The sequence below is a fragment of the Amphiura filiformis genome, chromosome 2 (genome assembly GCF_039555335.1).
Source record: "Amphiura filiformis chromosome 2, Afil_fr2py, whole genome shotgun sequence".
NCBI lineage: Eukaryota > Metazoa > Echinodermata > Ophiuroidea > Amphilepidida > Amphiuridae > Amphiura > Amphiura filiformis.
Window position 1 is genome coordinate 26655564 of NC_092629.1, and position 27632 is coordinate 26683195.

Here is a 27632-nt window from a genome sequence, read left to right on the forward strand (position 1 = left end):
GATTGTTTTTGCCCGGTTTTTTTTTCATTATATAATTCAGGAATTTTTAAGCTATACTATAGTCTAATAGGCGGCCTATGAATATATTTTTACAAATTAGATTAACAAAATATTGGTTGTTGGTTTTGTTACTGTTGTTGTAGTTATTGTTGTAGGCCTATATATTGCATAATCAGGGTATAAATAGGCATACTAGGCCTATTATAGCCTATAGAAGCATTGATTTATTTCACGACAGATATCATCCAGGATAATTTTAAAAATTGAAAATTTAGAAAATCCAAAGAAAAATTGCCGAAAACGGCTACCCACAATCACCCCCCCATCAGCCCATATGGTCCTATCATGGTCGCCCCCTCCCCATCCCTGCAACATATAGGATGACTCACGAGCCGCGGTTTGTCCATGGCCCTAGTTCAGATTGATACACTATTGTACGTGTGAGTTCATTCTTTTCTGCATGGCTGTTTCCATTATTAACTTACGCCCCTCTGGAATCAAGCCTTGAAAATCAATTGTATTTAACCTTAATACTGACTTTGGTGGCAAAATGTGAGGGGCCCTGCATATCGGCAGACCCGCAGTAATTTTCACATGGTTTTAGGACGAGGACCCGCCTTCAAGCAATGCCTAAAATAATCGCAGGCCTATATAGGACCTATTTCCAATCGTCCCGACTGTGCGGTTATTTACACATGGGCCTACTCAATTACGTGCAATTTAGTTTCTCTCCTCCTTTCCTCCATTTTCTCTTCTCTTTTCTCCTTTCTTCCCTTCTCTTCTCTTTATTTTTTTTTTTTTTGGGGGGCGTCCCTGGGGCGTCAGCCACCTGAATCCGTGCCTTAAAGGTGAACCTCATTGAAAATAAAGTTATATATCAATGGAAAGCTTATGATGTCAGGAAGCAGAAAAGAATATTTTTATTTGCCAAACGTACCAGGCTAGACACAATCTCAAAGATTTGATATTGGCACCCCCCCCCCTAAATTACAAAACGAAATCGTTCAAATTGGGCGCTTTCGTTGATGACGTCAGCTGGGGGACACACAGTTACTTCCGGGTTTGATTGTAAACACAATGTCCATGCATTACTGTGGCATGCATCGGGCCAATGTACGAATTCAGTCATTGTCAACTTACTTTACATGAAAAATATCTTCAATAAAATAAGAATAACATGAAGAAAACATCATGATCAAATCAAGAATGAAGTTCCTGAATAAAGGGTGTGGGTAAAAATGGAAAAAGTGCTAGCGGGCGTGATATGAGATAGGCAAAGCCAGCCACGAGATGCACAGGGAATATTACAGTAAAGCAAGAGCGAAGATTCAGCGAAGAACCGGAATGAAAACAGATTGCAAAAATAACTGCTAGTGCTACCAGTTCATATCACACACCAACTTGAGATGAACTTATCACAATGAGAAAATGAAGGAATAGAATAAGGTACATGTACAGGATTTTTTAATTCTTTCTTAGTTTTACAACAGGTCATGTATGATAGGCGAACTTCGTAGATACATACGGGCCGGGCATACGGGATGAACTCAGTCGCCGAAAGTGTTCGGTATCCGCGACTGTACTGCTTGCAGACAAAATGACCGATTTGATATTCACATTCTGATATTTCCAACTTATTGCTACTTCGTCCGCAAAATTTATTCCTGTAAATGTTCCAAATATCAAGGAACGATTGATCAAATCAGCTAATACACAGTGCTCCCGGAAGACGAGAAGCGCTAGCGCTGTTTGGGAATATCCGCCTCGCAGACACCAGCTCCTTGCAATTTCTTCAGTATTTCGCTACTACCATCATCCATACAACAATTACATAGATGTTTTTCTTTTTCAGTAGGGCTACACCGATTGTGCTATCATCAAGAACTGTGACAGAAATGACAATATTATAATTTAGATTTCAGAATTCCATCAAATAACGGTCTATAAAGCCTAAATTGTATTTATAAAGTATTTGTTTCTTTCAATTGTGAATTCATGGAAAGAATATTTTCCGCAATGAATGATATCCGATCGGGAATGATCACGGCGCTAGATATGAAAACCTTTTTATGAGCTGGATTTTATAATGAAATCTTTTTTTGATTACTGCAAGACAATATTTTTTAGAAATCAGATATTTTAAAATGAATCAAGAACAGGGAATGTTACTTGATAAGCAAGTATTTAATTTGATGTTTATATTATTTAATATGCCATGACCGGTCACCGGTCGCAGCAAGCATTTGCGCATGGAATTGATCACAGCGCGAAATTCGAACTCAATAACCCAATTATACCCAGCCAGTTTCGACTGATTTTGTCCAAAATTTACGGAAAATTTATGTGTTGAAAATAATTCTATTATTTGCAACTTGAATATTCCTCTAATTTCAAGCTTAATTGCGAAAATGCATACAAGCAGACTTGATCAAATCCCGGAGATCAAATCTGCTGCAACACACACACACCGGACCGCAAGTGATACCAGAGGATGAACTGGGCGACTCGCTGTGTTTGCGCATATCCACCTTGGTCGGGTGCCTGCTATTTCTTCAGCAGTAATTTACGATCGTGTTCGGTAATCCATAAAACATGAATGTTTCACTTTTTCAGTACCGTACACTGATTGTACTATCATTAAAGAATCGTGACACAAGTGACAATATTTTAATTTTATTCAGATTTCAGAATTCCATCTACTAAGCCTAAATTGTACTTATTTTATAAAAAAAAAGTATGTTTCTTTCAATCGTGATTGCGTGGAAAGAATGTATTTACCATAATGCGCTAAATATGAAAAAACCTTTATGGGCTGGATTTGATGAAATCGGCGTTTTTTTTTTATTAAATTTTTGATTACTGCAAGACGATATTTTTAAATATCAGATATTTTCAAATGAATCAAGAATAGGAATGTCACAAACAAGTATGTAATTTGTTTTTCGATCATGTTTATTCAGTCCATGACATGAGCGGTAGCAAGCATTTGCGCATGGAATTGATCCCAGCGAAATTCAAACTCAATTACCCAATTATACCCAGCGAGTTATGACTGATTTTGTCAAAACTTTACGGAAAATTTATATGCTGACAATAATTCTATTATTTCTAATATATATAGAAGGAACCAGCAACTTGAAGATTCCTCTAATTTCAAGCTTTATTGTGAAAATCAGACTTGCCGGGCAGCTTGCAAAGTACAGAAGCAAGTCTTGTTTACATGTTTCCGAGTAGGATCACGTGACTGCGAACCCTGAGCTTACGCCACGAGTATTCTCAAGGTCATAGACGATTGATTTGGGTTCTTATTGGGCGCCTTAAAAAAGACCAAAAATTACAATCATTTTTTTAATTTTTCAGCTTTATTGGCCATCAAAAAATCGGAAAAATAATTTTAGTATCCTGACATCATAAGCTTTCCATTGATATATAACTTTATTTTCAATGAGGTTCACCTTTAATAATTGAGTCAATGTGTAGGCCTATGTTGGGGATTGGAGAGGGGTACTGAGGCCTACCACATTTAATAACGAACTTACTTACTCTTTGTGGGATTTCGGATCGCAACACAGGTAATAATAAAACCAGTAGCAAACTTCACTTTACCAACAAGATACAACAACTTTACAACTTTCTTTTTAATTAATGAAACAAAGCTTATTTTTGACTCAGAGTTTAAATTTAAGATGCTAGCCGAAGTCAATAACTTTGCACATTCTTCGGGTTCCTTTGTTTCCACTCTTGTTAAAAGAAGACATAAAACCTGATGATAAGCTGACTCTTTCTGTTGACAATTTAAGTTTAAAACATTATTAACACAATTTTTGTGTTGAAATTAATTGTAAACATTGTTATGACCAACGTATGCACCAACCTTACTGATGGCCTAGGGACAGAATACCCTTTACTACCAGGTTCACACAAAGTAAACACAGTACACTGTAATTACTATTTCAAAACCATAAAACACTAGTAACATTTATTTTGGGGTTAATTACATCATCAGGTGGGGCTTTAACCATGTTAACCTGCTTCACAAGTTATAATACACATACACAATCATATCATGTATAGCATAGAGCAATAATATTAATATGTTATCATTGACAGTGCCATCATTGTGGCATGAGATGATCTAGAGTCATTTGTTATCCATATCATGTTTTGATCTCTATTTATAGTTTCCATGAAGACTAGTCTGTACTCTGTAGCCAGTTGACCAGATAATGCATGCATGCAGCTCGCGTTTTTGTGCACAATACTCAAAAGTCATGTCATGACAGAAATACCACAGCTAGCTTTAACTTGCTTGAAGTCTACAGTTTTTACTCACTGCTTAACGCGGCTGTGTACTAGGCCTGGCATTTTCGGGTAATTTTGTACCCGGGTACCCGCCGCAATTTTCGGGCGGGTAACCGGGTACCTGAATACAAAAAAAAAAAAAAAAAAAATTTTTTTTTAAAATTTTTTAAAGTTTTTATTTTTCGGTTTTGTAGTGTCTCTGGACCTAGACCTAAATGCCAGGATCATTCATGGTTGACCTATAAAAAAAAAAAAATTAATGATTTCAAAATGTATTGAATTTGAATGCATTTTGAAATCATTAATAGACTATGACATGAATACAAATGATCAATTTTCATATTAAAAATATTAAAATATCTTGAATTTTTTTTTTTTTTTTTTTTAGGTCAACCATGAATGATCCTAGCATTTAGGTCTAGGTATAGAGACACTACAAAACCGAAAAAATAAAAAAAAAAAAATTAAAAAAATTTTTTTTTTTTTTTTTTTTTTTTTGAATTTCGGGTACCCGGGGAGGGTATTTCCTACCCGGGTAATGTAATCTCGGGCGGGTACCCGTTTACCCGACCGAAAATGCCAGCCTTACTGTGTACTATAGACATTGTTTCTTTCGCGAAATTGAGTTTTTTGATATGTTTATACTTTGTTATGTTTTTTATAAATACAAGGAATGAAAATCCAGATTTGTAAACTCCAACTGCAATATTTTAAGGATTTTATTTCACTATTCCACTCGTGTTTGAAATTGAAAAAGAAAGAAAATCTTTGTTGTACCAGCCAGGGTACACGCGCGCAACAGCGTATCGCGTTGCGTATCGCGCAATTTGTTAACGCACAAATACGCTTACGATACGCTGACGCTTATCTGCATGCGTGGCGCGTCAATATGGAAACACCACGGAGACTGATTTCACAAAAACCTAGTGGTCAAATGGCTCCGTTTTAGCTGATAAAATGTGTGTTTTTTCAAGTTCTTTAACCCGATTTAAATATCAAGTTATGAATGGATTTCGCTCAAACTTCTCAAGGGGCCGTGTATTTACCCGATGTTCATGTAATGTAAGGTAGAAAAACGAGAAATGCCGCATTCTCCTGTGAGCTCCGATCCAAGTGCAAAATGTGACCACTTTAAACTTCAACGGCCATTATTTCAATGTTCATTTTCTCGGTAAAATGACGATTTAGGTACACGATAACTCAATAAATACAGCATCTATAGGTAAGCAAATATGATCATTGTAAAAAGCATGATCGACTCAAGAAACGGTTTTCTCATTTTTTTATATTTTGGTCTATTTCCGATTTTAGGCATCACTTTGTGCAAATAAGCGTTTGTGAATTTTAAAAAGTTCAATTTGATGCCTTATATGGTCAATATCTCAAAAAATAAGGCTAATATCAAAAAAATAAAAAAACCGTTTTTGGAATGGAGCCTCAAGATTGAGCTAAAAACAAAATAAAATATTTTGGAAAGAGTGTTATTTTGTTATGATGTACCGTACCTAACAAATATTGCCAAAAACTCACTTTTTTGTGATTTTCTTCAGAATTGTTGTTTTTACCCCAAATCTGTATTTATATTAAGATTTATTGATGTCTTGCCTTCATAAAAATGTATACTTTTATATGTCTTGCGCGAATAATTACAAAGTTATTGCACTTTTGCTACATGCATGTCTGAGAGTACACAGCCACCTTAACTAGCTTAACAGTTGTTTGGGATGTTTCCATACCAACTTCACCACCAGTGGGTTCCTCAATAACTGATAAGTCTTTCAATTGAAACTCTTGCATTTATTCTGCAAATGTTAGGTATAAAAACGGAAACAATCTTGGCACATGTGTGCCATCCGTTTTGCTCATGCAGGCTGCCATTTTGATCTCCTACTATTCCCAACTTGTAGGCAATTAAGCCTGTCTCCCAATTAGCTGGCTGGGGGTGTCTGATGCCTGATGCTCAATGCCTCAATCAATCCTATGATATACCAGGGGACATCACAACATTAAACAAAACCAATACATTGGCTATAGTTTCAAATCTTACATAACATATAACCGTGGTGTTTGTAAAATATTTTGTAAAAGATTTGCAATTAGGCCTACTTTGATTGGATTCGAACATTGCAACTTTACAATGCTCAAGAACACACGGGTGTGTGAAACATTGTTAAAAATTGTATAAATGAGGATTCCTAGCGTAAACTAGTTTCTATACACTTTTAAATGTGAATGATAGGAGGTCTGTAGGCTAAAGGGCGCCCTGAAAAATTTTTGTGATGAATTTTTTTTTGCTTCAGCCCCCCCAACAAGTGTTTGTGAACGGTCGACGGTCCCTATAGGCCTACCACACACAATTTATTCGCTATATGAAGTCGCTAATAGAGAATGAAAGATTTTTTTTTAATATTTGTTTTCAATTTTCGAATAATTATTTTTGTTTTCAATAGGCCTACGTTCCATAAAAATAAAAGTATTGTATCGAAAATGACCGATACCAAAATGGTATCGAATCGCCCACCGCTAGAAAAACCAAATCATGGCGTCTGTACAAAAATGTATGCGGAAGTCTTTCGGCAAGCGAATACAGTGAGTTTCATGGATTTATACTGGATTTGTTTAAAGTGGAATGATTTCAGCATGCGGTACAGGTAAGTGACGAAACTGTTACTACACGTGAACAGGTAGGGTGTCCCATTTTTGTCTCGCCTGAACTTTGTTCAGGATGGGACTTAGTAATCACTATTTCTGTCTGTCCGTCCGTCCGTCCGTCCGTCCGTGTGTGTGTGTGGATGTGTGTGTGTGTGTGTGGATGTATGTGTGTCCGTCCGGAGCTGTATCTGGGGAACCGTAAGACTTACGGCGACGCTACTTGGTGGGAGGAAGGGTATCCAAGTTTGCTCCGTAACCGTATGTTTTCGGTGAAAAATATGCAAATTAACATAGCTAATTTGCATAATTTATGCGAAAATCAGCGCAAATTAATAGCGGAGTTTGTGGACAGACTATCTCAAGATCCGTCGGGCGCATGGTAACGAAACCTGGTGACAGGAATGATACACACCTGCTGATCACCTGATTAGTTTTTCGGCGAAAAGTATGCGCATTTAGTTGTTAATTTGCATAATTTATGCGGAACGATTCTACAAATATGGTTGGAAATCTGAAGAAATCCGCCTTATGGAGCTGTATCTGGGGATCCGTAAGATCCATAAGCCCTATGATGATGAAACGTGGTAGGGGGTAGTATGACCAGAAGATCTCAACCCGATTTGATTTTCAGCGCAAAATATGGTAATTAAGTACCTAATTTGCATAATTTATGCATAAAATGCAAAAACCTATTTTCTCGGAGACTAGGGTCGCACGTTCTTCAAACTTGGTGGGTGGGTGCATCTTCACCCCAGACAGAACAAGTTTGTATTGGTTAGTGCGTCAAGGTCACCCGAGGTCATCCAGGGGTCATCTGAGGTCAAATGACTAAAACTGTCGTATGGGCACGAAACTTGGTGGGTACGGTCAACATAACGTGGTAGGGGGTAGTATGACCAGAGGATCTCAACACGATTTGATTTTCAGCGCAAAATATGGTAATTAAGTACCTAAGTTGCACAATTTATGCGTATTTGATGCGTATCAAGCAAAAAACCCTTGTGAACAGCTTATCTGGAGATCCGTATGGGGTACAGTGACGTAACTTGGTGAGGAGTAGTGGGGCCAGAGGTTCTTGACCTGATTAGATTTTGAGCGTAAAATATGGTAATTAAGTACCTAATTTGCATAATATATGCGTAATAAGCAAAATACCTTTAATGAACAGATTATCTGGAGATCCGTATGGGGTACAGTGACGTAACTTGGTGGGGAGTTGCGTGGCCAGTGGTACTCGACCTGAGTAGATTTTCAGCGCAACATACTTTATCCAATTTCGTGAGGTCAAAGGTCACATACAAGGTCAAAGGTCAACTGAGGTCACCAAATCTTTTAATAACTAATTTTCAACTGTGCATCACATATCCAACTAACAGCTTGATCGATCATGTAATTAAGGAAATATGACGACTTCAAGATAGTCGCTTTCCATGTAAAGTATAGCAAAGTAGCACTTTCAATGAGTGATAACTCGTAAAGGAAGCATCTTTCTGTTTTGATTTATTTGATGAAATAGTTCTTTGTTATTGCCAAATTTGATTTTTCAGAGCAACATACTTTATCCAATTTCGTGAGGTCAAAGGTCACATACAAGGTCAAAGGTCAACTGAGGTCACCAAATCTTTTAATAATTAATTTTCAACTGTGTATCACATATCCAAATAACAGCTTGATCGGTCATGTAATTAACGAAATATGACGACTTTAAGATAGTCGCTTTGCATGTAAACTATAGCAAAGTAGCACTTTCAATGAGTGATAACTCGTAAAGGAAGCATCTTTCTGTTTTGATTTATTACTTTGATAAAATAGTTGTTTGGTTTTGCCAAATTTTTGGAAGGTCATTACGGGGTCATCCGAGGTCACTCAGGGGTCATCTGAGGTCAAGTTATTAAAAACTGTCGTATGGGCATGAAACTTGGTGGGTACAGTCAACATTTCAAGCCAAATTTTTGGAAGTTCATTTTGGGGTCACCAGGGGTCATCTGAGGTCAAATTAGTAAAACTGTCGTATGGGCATGAAACTTGGTGGGTACAGTCAACATTTAAAGCCAAATTTTTGGAAGGTCATTTTGGGGTCACCAGGGGTCATCTGAGGTCAAATTAGTGAAAACTGTTGTATGGGCATGAAACTTGGTGGGTACAGTCAACATTTAAAGCCAAATTTTTGGAAGGTCATTTTGAGGTTACTAGGGGTCATCTGAGGTCAAATTAGTAAAAACTGTCGGATGGGCATTAAACTTAGTGGGTACACAGTCAACATTTAAAGTCACATTTTGGAAGGTCATTTTGGGGTCATTTTGGGGTCACCAGGGGTCATCTGAGGTCAAATTAGTAAAAACTGTCGTATGGGCATGAAACTTGGTGGGTACAGTCAATATTTAAAACCAAATATTTGGAAGGTAATTTCGGAGTCACCAGGGGTCAACTGAGGTCAAATTAGTAAAAACTGTCGTATGGGCATGAAACTTGATCAACATTTATAGCCACATTTTTGGAAGGTCATTTTGAGACCACCAGGGGTCATCTGAGGTCAAATTAGTAAAAACTCGTATGGGCATGAAACTTAGCACAAGGGGTACAGTCAACATTTAGAGCCAAAATTTTAGGTCATTTCAGGGCCACCTGGGGTCATCTGAGGTCATATTAGTAAAAACTGTTGCATGGGCATGAAACTTGGTGGGTACAGTACAGTTACAAATGTACCATCAGCCAGATAATCGTGCCCAGCCGATAACCGCCAAATTCATTTACCTCTCTACCAACAGTTATCGCAAAAGCAGGCGGTCACAAAAGCAGGCGAGACTCGTGGTTCGAGAACCGCCTTGTTTGTTATCATTGTGAACATACCGATTCACATTACAAATGCATTATAAACTAGAGCGGTTCTCGGGCTTCGCGGTTCTCTGCTTTGGTGGTTTGTTTTGGTACTGAATGGTACATGTGTTTGGGTGATCATTGATGGTGTTTGTGATTGATTGGTTTAGGTTGGGTGATGTATGTTTTGTTTCTGTTCAGAACCTTGTGGGGATTTGGCGAGTCGATGGGTGGGGGTAATTAGTTAAATGTTTGTAAGAAGGGAAAGTGAGAGGTTAGAGAGTTAAAATGAGGTAGACGGTAGAGGTTTGTAAAGGTTGAAGGGAAAACATAGGATTAGGAGCATGGACACTTGGCCTGGTGAAATAGTTGTTGAATAGAAGTTGAATGTATAATGTTTGTTGATGAATGAGACCGATTTGACCGAATTAATTACACGTCTGTCTGCAGTGGATACTTTGAAGGGAAGTGACGGCCCGGGTTGCCAAAAGATTTCAGCCCGAATTGCGGGTCAAATAATCGAAAAGTCGCCCAATTTTTCTCTTAACCATTGGTTTCTATGGGACATGAAATGATCGGAAGTCGCGGGAGCCAATGTTGAAAAGTCGCCCAATTTTTTTCTTAACCATTGGTTTCTATGGGACAGGAAATTGTCAAAAGTCGCGGGAAAATCTTCAAAAGTCGCCCAATTGGGCTACCAAATCGCGGGTTTGGCAATCCTCACTCACTGACGGGCGCATGTGACGCTTTCTTTGGCGTGGTGTAAACAAAAACATGGAATATAGCATAGGCGTGCGCAACATCATTTAAATTAATTATTATTTACCCATACAACATTGTAGGCGTTTCAATGTACAAAAACTTGTGTCATAGCGTTACGTAATCGCTATCATCATCATCAATTCGCTCAACACGATGAGTCATTCATCAAGTCAAGTACCAATTTCCTTGATGTGTTTATTATACAGGTTTGGGCAAAATCGATTTTTCTTTTATAATATCCCGTGGACGGCAATGCACAAAACGTACTACGCCATAATATAAATAAGGCTAAATAAAAATAAAATGATGTTTCCGGTAACATGCTCTGAAAAAATTGGGACGGAAGGAAGGAAAAAAAAATTATTTACACATACTGAAATTTCGACCCAATTTAACACTTGAAGGCTAGCCAATAGAAAAACAGTATGACTCGGGGTCTCAATCGCAAAAGCTCTTCTCATACTACACAAGTGTGTCGTACTGTCCAATATCATTTACCTACTCTCTGTCATTCACTGTTCTTGTCTATATATAAAAGCTTTTTCTGTTTGTGCAATTATAGAAAACTGCTACATACAATTTGGAAATGTATGCAATACAAAACACTAAACAGATAAAATAATATTTTGAAATGACCATAATTAGGGGTAGAAAAAAGTAAGGAGTCCAAACTCCAAATGGACCCTCTTGTCTTAAAACCAAAAAATAGGGGTCCATAACCAAAAATTTAAGAAAAAAAAATAGTCAAATATAATATTAACTTGTAAACAGTTAATGACTTGAACGTTAAATCAATAAGTGTAAATCAAACCAATTTTTTAAGTTTACCTGACTTGGGGATCAAATCTCGACAGAGGTTTCTTGCCAATACAACATTTTACTAATTTGACCTCAGATGACCCCTGGTGACCCCTAAATGACCTTACCAAAATATGGCTCTAAATGGTGACTGTATCCACCAAGTTTCATGCCCATATGACAGTTTTACTAATATGACCTCTGGTGACCCCAAAATGACCTTCAAAAAATTTGGCTCTAAATGTTGACTGTACTAACCATGTTTCATGCCCATATGACAGTTTTAACTAATTTGACCTCAGATGATCTCTGGTGACCCCAAATGACCTTCAAAAATGTGGCTCTAAATGTAGACTGTATTAACCAAGTTTCATGCCCATATGACAGTTTTAACGAATTTGACCTCAGATGACCTCTGGTGACCCCAAATGATCTTCAAAAAATTTGGCGTAAATGTAAACTGTACTTACCAAGTTTCATGTCCATATGACAGTTTTAACTAATTTGACCTCGGATGACATATGGTGACCCCGAAATGACCTTAAAAATTTGGCTCTAAATGTTCACTGTATTAACCAAGTTTCATGCCCATATAACAGTTTTAACTAATTTGACCTCAAATGACCTCTGGTGACCCGAACTGACCTTAAAAGAATTGGCTCTAAATGTTGACTGTACTAACCAAGTTTCATGCCCATATGACAGTTTTAACTAATTTGACCTCAGATGACCTCTGGTGACCTCAAAATTACCTTCAACAAATTTGGCTCTAAATGTTGACTGTATTAACCAAGTTTCATGCCCATATGACAGTTTAACCTAATTGACCTCAGATGACCCCTGAAATGACCTTCAAAAAATGTGGCTCCAAATGTTGACTGTATTAACCAAGTTTCATGCCCATATGACAGTTTAACCTAATTTGACCTCAGATGACCTCTGTTGACCCCTGAAATGACCTTCAAAAATTTGGCTCTAAATGTTGACTGTATTAACCAAGTTTCATGCCCATATGACAGTTTTAACTAATTTGACCTCAGATGACCTCTGGTGACCCCAAATGACCTTCAAAAAATTTGGCTCTAAATGTTGACTGTATTAACCAAGTTTCATGCCCATATGACAGTTTTAACTAATTTGACCTCAGATGACCTCTGGTGACCCCAAATGACCTTCAAAAATTTGGCTCTAAATGTTGACTGTACTAACCAATTGTCATGCCCATATGACAGTTTTACTAATTTGACCTTTGGTGACCCCTGAAATTACCCTCCACAAATTTGGCTCTAAATATTGAATCTACCCTATCAAGTTTCATGCCCATATGATAGTTTTACTAATTTGACCTCAGATGACCCCTGGATGACCTTGACCCATTAACCAATACAAACTTGTTCTGTCTCGGGTCATGATGAACCCACCCACCAAAAAGTTTGGGTCAAATAATAATTGCCCTTGTAAAACAAACTGGGACATCCCCATACCCCCCATTTAACATGTGCTTAATATCTGTATCATCCAAGTATCCTCATCTTCAATGCAACGTTCACTATTTATCGCTATGGAATGTTGAAAAAGGTAGGCCTAGGGTTGAGTTTCTTGACGGGATAATATGCAGGCCTGGGCGAGCGGCATGAGAAAATAAATGTTGGTTAATCCTGAAATCTGCCAGGTTAGTTATTTTAATTTTTATTATATCGGTGCTGACAAAATGCACAACTTCCTCAACGTTTATAAATTGAAATGAACAGTCTTTTATTCATACTTGATAGGGGTTTATCGTTGAGTGTCTAGGACAAGATTACACAAATTTTCGGCCTACATCATTTTTAGCATTTTAACTTTTTTATTACTTGCTCTTTTTAATACGAGCTTTATGGGAATTAGTTCGACAACAACACCGATTTAATGAGCGTTAGGCCTTTGTCTTATAGTGTTAGGCCTACTATTACCGTTTTTATCAAATTTTTGCGGACACAGACAAAATACCCAGCAAACACAAAACGTTTTCGACATCATTCGCAAAAGGTTATAAAAGGTTGTCAGAAAACGTTTAAATGTCGGGTTATATAAAGGGTATATTAAGAGTATAAAACATTTTCATAACCTTAAAAAACATTTTTGATAATCTACTGCTCAGCAAACAAAAATGTTTTACAGAAAACGTTTAAATGTCGGGTTATATAAAGGGTATAAAAACGTTTTAATAACATTCCAAAAACATTCTTGAAAACTTGATACAAAACATTCTAAACAGAATGTTATTTTGGGGTTGAAAAAATATTTGCGAAAAAATGTTTGCCCAAAATATTTTCAATAACGTTTTAAAACGTTTTCATGACCTTTATATAACCCGACATTTAAATGTTATTAAAAGGTTTTGAAAAAACATTTTAAGAACATTTCTGTGTTTTTCTGTGTTTGCTGGGTTCAAACATTTTAACATAATGTTATTTAAGTATTGACACAATATTTGTAAAAATAGTTTACAATAACATTTTTTGAAAACATTGAAAAATATTGTTGTATTGTGTTTTCATACAAAACGTTTTAAAACGTTATCATGACCTTTATATCCGACATTTTAATGTTATTAAAACGTTTTTAGCTAAACCAAAAGCCAAAATATAACTTATTTAAAACGTTTTTGTGTTTGCTGGGTAGTTCAATAGTTTTTCAATAGTTGTAGGCCTACTTAATATTACGAGTCCTGCTGCACGCTGTTTTCATAAATAAAATAGTTGTGCATAGGCCTAGGCCTATATCGCGATAAATATTATCTATCAATTCAACTGTATTTCTTTAATCATTGAATGGCAGAAAGTCGGGGAAAATAAAATAATGTGATTTCCAACAACTTCATATCAGAATTTCGACACGGACGACTCTTGAAAAATTTTATTTTTTCCAAAAGTGGCATAAATTATTTCATGTCAGAATTTCGACACTGACGACTCTTGAAAAATTTTATTTTTTCCAAAAGTGGCATAAATTATTTTTTTGCGGCACCAAAAAGAGGGCGGGCGGGTTACCGGAAACCGAATTTTATTTTTAGTAGGCCTAACAAGATGAGTCATACATCATAGTTTATTGGTATCACATTGATACAACCTGATTGGTCCCCATATTTTACTGCTAGAAAGCCGATTGGTCAAAAGCCACTTGAACATTTGCCCACACATTGATCAGCCACTTTGACCTTTTTATCACGACTTGATCACGCGCCACGATTAGTGACAAGTAGGTCTATTACTAGTAGGGATTTTACGATTTCAATATTACATTCGCATGGACGGTCATTTTTTTTGCGGGGTCGCTAGGATTCTAGCGAGTAGATTTCTTGCAATATTTGGCTTATTTACCATCCAATTTATATCCTACAATGTACCTGTATATCATTAGCATATCAAGCGCGGCCCAACAAAAATAGTTTTTTGAGGTTTCTGATCGTCACGCTGAAACACTTTTAAGGACACAATTTCCTCCGTTTTCCCAGCCATTTAGTTTACTCGTTGTTTAACGACGTAACTGATTAGTCTCGACCCCAGAGTGCAACGTGGCTGTATCGCGAACATGACTTGAAGACAGAAACCGGCTGTAAAAGAGGTGGGTCATCTCGCGAGATCTTGTGACTTGCATTGTTTCATCTCGTAAGGTCGATGGCTCAAAAATTATCTTTGAAGTATCACAAATTCCAAGTGTAAGGTACTTGGATACATTAAACAGGATAATTATGATTTAGAAATCAGATATGTGAGTACCAATTTTATATAAATTGACTCAATTGCAAAAAAAATGTTGCTACGTTTGTATAGATCCCAATGACACACACAGTGGCATAAGCCAGTCTCTGTGTACAAACGGCGTACGTGAGACTGGCAAGTCTATACCACATCGTTACGACTCTAAAAGCGACCGAGTCAATGGGGGATATACTATCATGACTATTGGGCAACTTCCACTTGATTGGCCCTCAGCCAGTCTGAGATAGAAGTATAAATTCGTAACCAATGGCAACGGTAGGCAAAACCGGCTATGCACGACTATGTGCACGACTATATGGACCAACCTCTGGTTGGATGGCACGGAATACAGAGCTGCCAATGCAGATTAATAAGGTATAATATTGGGTGACTTTGTGAACGTCCAACTAAATTAGTACAATTCTGAATACTTCGTTATTCTTTTTGTAGATGTCGACTACCATTCAAATTTAATAGGTTTCATCATTAGCACACACTTGACATATCCTGAAAGTGTCACTGAAAAAAAAATACTTCGTTTGTCTGCTTTTTTGTATACAAGAAACACATGAGACATCTGTTTGTGTGGACTTTGTGCAAGGAGCCCAAATCCCCACAATCATGTTTTGTAAGCTTCCCGTGTTTCCTCAGAAAACTGAGCAAAAATTCACCTAATACTGAAAACCAAGGCATTGACTGTTCTTTAATTTCAACCTTATCAAACCTGAAACAAATATGCTGCCTTGCGAACACAAATTTTGCATATCATTGTCAACTAGAAGGGGGAAATAAGTTTAATTTCATTGATAACATGAAATTGATGCATATTAATGTTTTCAAAGCTGTGCATAATTAATTAATTTCCCCCAAAAAATAATTTTGAAACTTTTAGCGTCTGTCACAAATGCTTCACAAGTGTGTGTGATTGGATTAACGGTATCGATTCTGAAATTCTAAAGAGACTCGATTTTGTGAATCGAGGTCTATGTACCTCTTCCGAGCTTCTACCTTTAAAAGCATGTAAGCTACATTGATACCGATGCCACCAATAGAACGAGAAGATTTGCCCCTTCATTTTGCATACCACTTTGACCAATTTTTTTTTCTCATTTCTCCACAAAATGCAGAAAACCCGCAAAAAAATCCAATGGGTGTAGTACCCCCTTAAAAGAATGAACCTTTCCCATTTATGATAATATTCTATTTCCTTCTGAAGAGGGATAAAAGAATAGGTTGAATTTTGGCATCTTTTTCTGTATATATAAAACTTAGTTAAAATGAGAATTAAATTTAGAGCACTATTTATTTTTCCTAAATCTGTCCCGAAAAGAATATGATTTCGGTTGAAAGTGATAGGAATACCAAGTTTTTGTAAACACCAGGTTTCGAGCTGAGACCAAATGGGTTTAACCTTTTTACAATCTGATAAAAGATGAATTATCGTTTCGGGTTCCTCGTTGCAAAAAGTACATATATTGTCATTTCTTTTGCCAATTTTAAACATAAATGTATTTGTGGTAAGAATTCCATTTAAAATTCTGTACTGAAACCATCGTAATTTCGTATCCATTGTACATTTAAATGGCAACAAAGAGTATATCTTCCATTCATCATCTGAAAAGCTACAATTTAATTTTACTTCCCATTTTTGTTTTGCTTTTGGTATCTTTGAGGACATAAGTTGTTTGCAGATTGATCTGCAACCCTTTTTATCTTTTAAAATAAAACTGAAATGAAATGGGATAAACGGCTTAGGAATTGCAATAAATGTAGCGTTTTCCTGAAATAGATGCTTGAAATTACTCTTAATTGCGCAAATTACACTGTTGTATTCCAAAAAATTTAGCCTTAATCCATAATTTGTTTCAATTTCATGAAGAAAGAGAAAACGGTTTTGGTTAACATGGACAAGGTCAGAGACAAAGTCAATACCTGCTGTACGCCATTTTTGCAGCAGTGCTGCATTAATTCTGAATTGGCTGGGTGTTACTATACTGAAATTTTCGAATGTGAAAGGCATTTTGTACCACTGAAGTTTTTCGTACACATCGATAGCTTTATTAATATAAAGATTGACTTTTGTAGAATTTTGGTTGTGTATCCATTGATTTTATATGCGATTTCATTGAAAGAAGTGTTTTTTAATGCAATGATTTTCAACAACACACTCAACCTGGGCTCCTTGCATGAGGAATATTAGCTACAAGCATTAGCTGAGCATGCGTCCTGTCAATTTCTACTCTCACACCCCTGATTTAGCATAGGGATTGGGCTCGTTTGCATATGCATGAGTTCGTTGAGTTGGTCGTAGCGTCCTTGGAGATAGTACATTTCTAGTAAAATGGTATAGATGAGTTTATAGTCAAAATGCGTGATGTATTTTAACAGTTTAAATGTAGGCCTATGTTTTTGTAAATGTGCATAATAGACACTATCCATGCTATCAATGAGGAATTGCTATTACCCCATACCACAGTATTATGTTTATAATCATTCCTAGGCCTTATTAAAGGCTCAGATGCATACAACTTTTTAACTCATTTATGTTAAGTACAAACTTGAGAATATGTTCTTCATTTTAAGTAAATGTCATCATATGTTATTAAGTATACCAAGAAATGAACTAAGTACTCAGCATATAAATTAATTTGTGCCCTCATTGTGGATTTTTAAGACAAAATAAAATAAAGGAAACAAACATCATTCTCCTTTTTACAGTGTCGTTTCTAAAAGCTCATTTTTAAGCCAAAGGTCCTCTCAGTGAATGTGAAATCCAACATTTTTTCTTCATTCACTGCGCCGTCTTTTTTAAAGACATTTCTTGTTTATAATTTATTTCTTTACCACCAATCTTAAACCATTCGTTTTCCCATAAACATGATCTTAAAACATCATCAATTGTATTAGGATTGTGCTTTTTCTTTACCTTAGACCAAGCTAAAAGAACTTCTTTCCAAAAAACATTTTGGGAATTATTTGCTACTTTTAGTGTATAATTTGCGCCCTTTTCAAGATCATTAATATGTATACCAGTTAAAATAGCAAAAAACATCAATCCTTTAGCATCAATACTTCCATTTACAATTCGTCATATCCATGTACATTTCAGTGCTTCAAAGAATAAATCTACTTTAACCAATCTTAATCCACCTTCAGAATAATCGTTTGACAATTGATCTCTACTTATTTTATCTCTTGTACCTTTCCAAATAAAATTATAGATTTTCTTTTGTAACTCTTTTATAAACTCTTCAGACGGGTTAGGAATTGAAAGAACAAGATGGTTTGGTATCAGTAGGGATTTGGCTATAGTTATTCTTCCAAAAACTGTTAAGTTTCTTTTAGACCAATGATGCATTACCTTTGTCACCGACTCCATAACCTTATCATAGTTCAAATTAACCATTTCAACCAAATTGGTTGAAAATTGTACTCCCAATGCAGAGAATTTTCCATCTTTTGTAATGCCAGGGTTTGGTTTTCTACCTCTAAGTGACCCAATATACACAACATTTGTTTTATCTTCGTTTATTTTCAAACCTGACAAACGTTCAAACAAATCCAGTGTTTTTAACGTTTGTATTAAACTCTCATTACTTCCATTCAAGATCACAGTCGAGTCATCGGTGTATTGGGTGATTTTACAATTAATATTTTCAACTGTAATACCACATATATTAGTATTTTTTCGTATGAGACAGCCCAACATTTCAGCACAAATTAGAAAGATGTAAGGGGACAAAGGGTCCCCCTGTCTGCAACCTCTACCTAAATCGAATTGTTTTGAGGAATTTCCATTTACTAAAACTGAGGATTTACTTTTGTTATAAAAAAGTTTGATCCATTTTGTAAAAGATGGACCGATATTTAGAAAATCTAATGTTTTAAAAATGAATTTATGAGAAACGGAATCAAACGCTTTTTCGAAATCTATAAGCAAAAGCATACCTGGTTTGTCATGTAATTTTGTGTATAAAATTAAATCATAAAGTAATCTTATATTTTCTCCAATATATCTTCCTTTCATAAAACCTTTTTGATCATCATTTATTAGGCTTGGTAAGATTTGTTTCATTCTTTCAGCAATACACGATGAAGCTAGTTTATAGGTTATATTTAACAAAGTAATAGGACGCCAATTCTTTAAGAATTGTTTCCTTTAGGAAGAAGGGTAATAATCCCTAATCTCTGCGTAACTGACAATTCCCCTGATTCATATGAATAGTTCAGAGAACGTAAGAGAAAACCTCCCAAGTCTTGAAAAAAAACTTTCCAAAATTCAGTGGTAAACCCATCAGACCCAGGACTTTTATTGTTTGACATTTTCTTTAAGGCAGTTAAAAGTTCATTGTAAGTCAAATGGCCTTCGAGCTTTTCTAATTGATCTTGAGTTAATTGAGGTAAATCTGATCTTGAAAGATTTTGGTCGAATTCTTCCAAACATAAATTGTTGTCTTTACATTCATACAGTTTCGAGTAACACTTAAACGTTTCTTCCATTATTTGGTATTGATCTTTTATATCATCCCCGTTTGAATTTTGCAAATGAACGATTGCTTTATTTACACAGTTTCTTTTTTCCAAGTTCACAAAATATTTAGATGGTTTTTCTCCTTGTTCTATCCATCTTGCTTTGGATCGTAACATTACTCCTTCCATTTTTTCCTTCCTCATCTCCTCTAATTCAGACTTTTTAATTTCAACATTTTCTAAAACTTCTGTATTGTTTGATTCATCTAGCTCTTTTTCTAAAGTTTCTATATCTCTTTCAAGTATTTTTTCTCTATTTTTATTTTTTTTGCTTTTTTCTGATGCATATTTGAGCGTTTCCCCCCTTATCTCTATGAGCAATACTTCAAGAAACAGTTGTTCATTTATCGTAAACTCGAGCTCACTTGCAGGGATTTGATTTATATTGTTTAAGTTATATGGTGATACTGCATATTGTTTCTTAACATCACTAATTTTTTTCTTAATCCTGTCTATGTAATCAATATCTTTTAATAGCGTATTATTGAATTTCCAAAAACCCTTCCCAAGTTTAATAGGAGACATGTCTAGCGAAAGACTAACAAGAGAGTGGTCTGATCGATATCCAGGGTCTATTTTAGATTTCACTAAATATGTTGTAAGCTCTTCCGATATCAGAAAAAAATCTAATCTGGACTGTTTTAAAGGAGTTGGTTGACGCCAGGTATATCTGCGAGAGTTTGGGTTTTGAAGTTGCCACGGGTCTATCAATCCAAGTTCTTCTTTCATTTCTAAAACAGTTTTTCTCGCTTTTGGATTATATATGCGAATATAATTCGAGGTATCTAATTTTGGATCTTGAACCAAATTCCAGTCACCACATAACACACAATGGGCATTATCAAATGCTTCTATTACCCTTTTGATGTTGTGATAAAAGTTTGGCTTGTCATCATTTGGACCATATATTGATATAAGTGTTATACGAACATTGTTAATAGATACATCTAAAGCAACCCAATTTCCTTCTTCATCATTTTGTGTTGTATGAACTTTAAAATCTAAATTATTACTGAGAAATATTGCAACTCCTCTTGAATTTGAGGCAAAAGAGCTAAAAAAAGCTTCACCTCCCCATTCAGCTTTTACCATTATTTCCATATTCTTATCAAAATGAACATCTTGCAAACACAATATTGAAACACTTTTGTTCCGCAAATAATGTAAACATCTCTTCTTTTTGTTTAGCATTTAAACCCCGGCAATTCATTGATAAAATTTTTGGACCTATCTTTTAAAATACACAAAAAATATCAGAAAACGGATAAGGAAATCCGAAAGAAACATTTCATAATCAAAACAGAGCAAAGTAATTATTGTAGAACAAGTTGAATTATTTTAACCATTTATATGCAATTATTGAAAGTTTAGCCTATCTGGGGCTACATAAAAGTCACTTTAATAACTGATTTGGAACGCATTTCTTCCAAACTCCTCCTCTGCCCTTTTCCTTGAACTCCAGAATGACTTCAAGATGAACAGTTCTGATGCGAGTCATTTTCCCTTCACATCGTAAGAGTTTTGAGTGCTGAACCAGTTTCCCTCTGTCCCGTTTCATTTTGGCGGGTAGGTCAGGATACGCCATTACCGGTCTTCTATCTTTTATGTATGGTCTATTTCTCTGTTGTTGTAAAACCCAATCTCTATCCCACACACAGCCAAACCGAACTATAATCGGGTCGGGAGCTGGACGGTGTTGTTGTCCGTACTCCTCTCCATCTTGACCATTTATTTTACGTCTTGGTAAGCGATGGGCATTTACTAGAAATATGTTCTTGCTCTCCCTTTCTTTGAAGTCGAAATCGGTTTGTAGAGCTTTTCTAATTTTCTCACCAGCTTGTGGTCCCGTCTCATGCTTTGTTTGCGGGATACCATAAAATACCAGATTTTGTTTTCTGTCATGTAACTCTCTCGTCATAAATTCACGTTCAATCTTTTGTTCTAAGTCATCTCGTTCCTTGTTTAATATCTGTGGTAAGGTCTTATTCACAAAGTCTTTAATATCCGCAGCATTTTGTTCTACTGATTCTATCATTTCACTGATGTCCTTTTCATTTTTGTTTGCCTTTTCATTTATATCCCTGATCTGTGCTTGTAAATCATCCATTCGTTTTGACAGCATTGTTTCCATTCTTATTATTATGTCCTTCAGTTCAGCATTAGTCACGCTCACTTGCGTATCGTTCGTATTGCCCGCCGTGTTTCGATTAATGGTGATCAAGACTTTATTCATCTCATCAGCTACATTTTGCTCAGCTTAATTTTAAGATCACCTAGAATGTTGGTATATTTGTTCACAGTAGAAACATAAATCTGCATAGCTATATAACTTTGGTCTAAAATGCCTAACTTTTTGACATTGGCAATTTGGTCCATTTTTAGTGACAGTTTTTCTCTAAAAATGGAAAATGCAATGTCTATTATGGCATTGTGTCGGTCTATGCTAACATCTAGTTTGTTCTGTGACTGATACTTATTTCACACTATCAGTATGTTGTATTTTTCCTGTTGAATCTTGTGTGTTGGTGTGTTTTCATTAGGTTACTGAGCCCAGTTATACCATAGAAGACCTCAAGGCAGGCACACAATACCAATTCCGAGTATACGCTGAGAACATGGGAGGACGTAGTGACCCAAGTCAACCATCAGAAGTCATTGCTCTAGAAGGTAAGGTATCTTTTTAATTGCTCCAGTAACATTGTACAGAAACTTGGATAGCATAAGAGAGAATTCCAAATAAAAACTAACTTCTTTGGTTTCCCCTGTTTAATTTGAGAGCAATAAGGTAAGGTTTGTGATTTGGAAAATCATGCCCTTTAAGGCAAAAAAGAGGTTCTTAAAATGGAAAAACAGCAAAGCGGTATTTGGACTAAAGGAGGCTATGTGATATGTGCGAAGCACAGTATTTTTTTGTATAATGTATTGTGTTTTTGCCCTCTTTTTTTCTGACCGCTTCAAAATTTCAGATTTTTTTCTCTGGCAACTAAGAAAGAAAGGAAATTATATGCTACCATTCAAATTTTAAAAGCACTATTTGCATCGTCTTCTGAGACAAAGCTACTTTTTTGGCCTATTATTCTGTTCATTTTTTTATAATTTCAATACTGGTGTATCATCTTCAATTGGTAAGCCAGAGCAAACAGCAGCGAAGGAAGGTGAGATTATTATTACCCCCTTATCAATGTAAATACCAAGGGGGTATAGATCTAGTTCAAATTGGGGAAAAGCTTGTATGACCACAGCTTCATTATGCTATTGATCTTGTCTGTTGTATGTAATTGAATATGAGAATTATAAAATATGTATCAGTGATGATTTTGACAAAACCAGTGAAAAGTTTTCTGTGTAATGCTGTAATATCTTTATGTATGCTTTTCTTATGCGATTAAATGTTTCTGTATTTTGCATCTAACGTTGACCAAAAACTAGTCAAGTTAGATACATAACATTGCACAAGATTCTTCTTTGCAATATGTACAAGAGATGAAGCATTTTAATATGGTAGAGGAACTTTAGGGACACCCTGTACATATTGCATACCACATAAATAAAAACTTCGTGTGGAAATGTATTAAAATCTGTATCAGAAAGCACATAGAGAGCGATAGAGATCAGTATGAAGATCGGGAGAAATCAGGAGTGAAACCGTCCAGCTAGAATTTCATGATTCCTTTGAAACCCCACCAGAAATAGACAAACCATTTGATACCAGCATAAATGAACAAATTTGATATAGGAATATTCTTAAACCTTTGAGAATATTCTTGCAATCTTATTGGTTCTTACCCGTGTGATATGACACGATATCACACACCTAAGTGCGTATGTGTCGACGCGATACTCGTACGCGCTATTTGAACCAATCGAAGGTGCATAGCAACAACAGGACTGATCGATTATAAGTCCTGGGTAATTCCTTGTAAAATGTAGGATTTAATTTGATTAAAATTTGGTATACTTATGATTAATATATTTATTTGAATTGAAATGTTTAAGAATGAGAATAAAGGTATTGTTTTTAGCAGCTGTCGTGCATCTATCGTCTCATATAACACGCGACATCATTTTTTTGGCGTAAAACAACTCGGCCGCCTCGTTGTTTTACTTAAAATAATGATGTCGCCTATGTTATATGAGACGATAGATGCACTCCAGCTGCTAAAAACAATACCTTTATTCTCTAATTATTGCAAATCCAACTAGCATTCTTCTGACATTCTATTAATATAATGATTATGTCTGTGAACTGAGTCTATCAATTAACCAATATTAATTTTTGCTTGCTTCATTGTTTCTGTAGATTCAAAAGTCATCACCCCTTCTGGTAAGTTGTAGACATTTTTATTTCAACTAGGGTTTCTCTGTGTAAACACAATTGTGTGGGATTTGAATAAATTTTCATACTCATTGTTTTATTTTACACGATTATGACACAATTAAGTAAAGTAGGCAATTTGTCAACTGATTTTGAGAAACTGTTGAAACTTGAAACTGTTCAAGTTCTTTTCTCTCTCTCTCTCTCTAAGGTCACATTGCATACACGTATGCAGGTGTGGTTCGTATGAGAGTATGCCATCGAATGCGGTCAGCGGCAGCCCTGGTAACCTCAATGATGCTCAGGCCTGTGATAATTTTGATGTCGTCAAGCCAGCTCACTGCAGGTCTCCCTCTCTTGCGTTTGCCCTCAACCATTCCTTGGACAATTGTTTTCTGAAGACAGTGATGTCTGGTGATGTGGCCAAAGTATGATAACTTTCTAGAAATGATATCGGCTCGCAAGGTCTTCTGAACTCCAAGCTCTTGGAGAACCCACTCATTTGTTTTCCTCGCAATCCACAGAATCCTCAGGATTCGTCGATAGCACCACAGCTCAAAAGAATCCAGCCTCTTCCTGTCAGATAGTTTCATCGTCCAGGATTCAGATCCATATGATGCCACAGCAAATGCTGTTGATTTTAGCAAATGAACCTTGAAGGATGAAGGAAGTTTACTTTTCCACAGTTTGGTCAGGTTTGAGACTACACCTCGAGCTATTGCCAATCTTCGTTTTATCTCCTGGGTGCAGTCACTTTTGGTGTTAATGATGGAACCCAAAAATTCATATGCTTTCCACCTCTTCAATGAAATCACCCTCTAAGGAAAAGTTTGCATCTGTGTCATTTCGCCCTACGTCTACAATCATGACTTTTGTCTTCTTTGTGTTCAAGATCAGTCCCCTCTTTTCACTTGCCGATTTTATTGCTTTCAATAGATCCATCAATTCCTCTTTGCTACTGCAAACCAGGGTTGTGTCGTCTGCATATCTGAGATTTGTGATCCACTGACCACCTATGGTAACACCTCCTCCAAAGTCTTTCAAAACCTCTCTCATGATGCTCTCAGCATAGATGTTGAAGAGCTGAGGAGACAAAATGCACCCTTGTCTCACACCTCTGCCAATTTGGAAGCACTCTGAGTCACCTCTACTCGTCCTGACTGAAGATTCCTGATCCTGGTATAGCGTACTGATGAGCTTCACCATGTGTCTCTTATCAGCAAGCTCTATTGTCTTCTTAGATATCCAGGGCTGCTTCTTTTTCTTCTTCTTTGTGATGGTTTCCTCTACTGCACTTAGCACTGCTTCCTTCATTTCTTTCCACAATTCGTTTGGAGAGAGTTCTTCCTCATCCGTTCGAAGAAGTGCCTCAAATCGGTTCCCCACACGAACTGTGTATTGCTCTGGGATTTTGTCCACATCAAATCTCATTGGTGGTGTCATTCGCTTCTTTGCTTTAAGTTTCAGCTTCATCCGTGCGACAAGTAGCTGGTGGTCACTGCCGCAGTCTGCTCCTGGTCTGGTTCGTACACTGAACAATGAAGAGCGCCATCTTCTTTTAAGCAAAATATAATCAATCTGATTTTTCACATTTCTGCCAGGGCTCCTCCAAGTCCATAGTCTGCGAGGGTGCAGCTGAAAGAGGGTGTTTCCAACAATCAGGTCGTTTGCCTGACAAAACTCTTCCAAACTGTCTCCACGATCGTTCCTTTCTCCCAATCCAAACTTTCCAATTGACCTTGATTTGATGTCAAACTTGCCAACTTTTGCATTCCAATCTCCCAAGATGATAAGCATATCTTTGCTTGGAATCTTATCCAGGACATCTTGGAGCTGACCATAAAAGTTTTCCATCACTTCACATCACATCAGATGCAGTGGATGTTGGTGCATAAACCTGGACAATTGGTATGTTGAAAGGGTGACCATGCAGTCTGAGAGAGATGATTCTGTCACTGATCGGGTTGAAGCCCAGGAAGGATCTAGCTGTATTCCTGTCCAAGATGAAACCAACTCCGAACTCCCGCTTTCCTTCATCTTTGCCTGAATAAATCACTGTGTATCCGTTGTCTGTGGTAAAACGTCCTTGGTTGAGCCACCATGTTTCCGAGATGCCCAGTACACAAATGTGTTGCTCTCCCATTCTTTTTGTAACGATCTCCAGCTTCCCAGCAGTCATACCTTGAACATTCCATGTTCCTATGACTTGATGTTTTCTTAGGGTCATGCTGCTCCTTTCATGCTCAGGATTGTCGGCAGTACACTCTGCGTCATTACAGCTGTGCCTAGTCGGAACAACATGCTCCTCTTCCCCAGTAGCCATTGACACATCGACTGGCCTGCGGGTCCCACCATTGGATGCCGGGTTTCTACATTGATTACGACCTCTCATATAAACTATCTTGGCCAAAAGTAAATGCAATGGGTGGCGGGTCCTTCTGCATTAATGGATTTGCTGAATGGTCGCCGTTGGCTCTCCAGAGCCGACGCCCTTAAGATAAATCTTGTATTTCGTTTCAACCGGGTGTTCAGCCACCCTCCTCACCAATAACCAAAGAAAACTGGTGGGGGAGCTGGTTCAGTCACCGACAGCTCGACCCTGAGCAGATTGTACTGAGCAGGTTGTACTGGATACAGGTTTCCAGTAGCAGGTTTCCAAACCTGACCTGACAGACGGAGCACCCATTGGGAAAAAACACCCATGGGAAACCCAGCACCAAAAGGTGCTGGTAAGGGTAACTTTCAGCTCTCGGCAGTGCTAAGCACTGCCTCCCCTTTTCTATTCTATTTTGTTGTTTTTAGCAGCAAGTTCAAGTTTTCATCTTACTGCTGCTGTACAACTAATAATATTTAGACTGCTCATTTTGCTTGACTGTGCCACAATTTGAAATTTAATACATAAACATGAATTTGGTACCATCCAGGATATGTCACTTCTTTTTAAAGTTACATTTAAATTTAAATAGTGGTCATCTGAATTCATAGAAGTAAATTTCATTGGACTTTCTTGAAACTTGAAAATGATCATCATTAATGTGTCAAAAAAATGTCAATCTCATCAAAGGGTTGCTCTAATAAGTTAAAATTGTTGGATTCTCATGACATTTTTGTCAGGGGAGGCAAAGAAAAAAGAATTTGCCCAGTGAGCATTAGTTCGGCCCAATTTTAAGGGGATAAAATTTCAGTTTTATATTATTTGAAGTGACAGTAACAGATGAAACACAATGGTTCATTGCGTGTAAAGTGTGCAAAAATGTGCAATTTTGCACTATTCTATATACCCAAGTCAAGGTGTTTACCAAATGTGTGCATATTTAGACTACATACACCTGACAATCTTACCGTTTCTGATGTTGATTAAGATACTAATTGCATCGAAAAAACCGATAGTCATTTATCCCCACATGAATAATTACAAAAGCTAAGAATCCCTTGGTGTGATCGCCTACTTGGCAGCCGGGACTTGGCCCCCTCACCGCTGATCATCAACCCTTATTCTCTGTGGTCTTGTGTGATGAAGACTTGTTTATCGGTAGCTCCGAGCTGAGCTTTTTCACGCTGATACCATTCAGAGCTGTGGTTGTTGCTTCAACCTATAGGTAAAACCAAACCAATATTGATGGCTAGGGGTAGTTTCGTTGACATTTTCGGGCCGAAAAAGTTACAAAAAATGATCCAAAACTTAGCTGCAAATCATGCCATCAATAGTCTTA

At 36.7% G+C, this 27632-nt stretch overlaps 1 protein-coding gene across 1 annotated transcript in view; it reads left to right on the plus strand.

Moving 5' to 3' along the window:
• LOC140139484 (uncharacterized) overlaps positions 1-27632 on the plus strand; it is a 57127-nt gene that overhangs the window by 20718 nt on the left and 8777 nt on the right. The window contains exons 13-14 of the mRNA XM_072161223.1: positions 22145-22271; positions 23905-23928. Coding sequence (XP_072017324.1) covers positions 22145-22271; positions 23905-23928 — 151 coding nt within the window. The remainder of the gene's footprint in view (positions 1-22144; positions 22272-23904; positions 23929-27632) is intronic.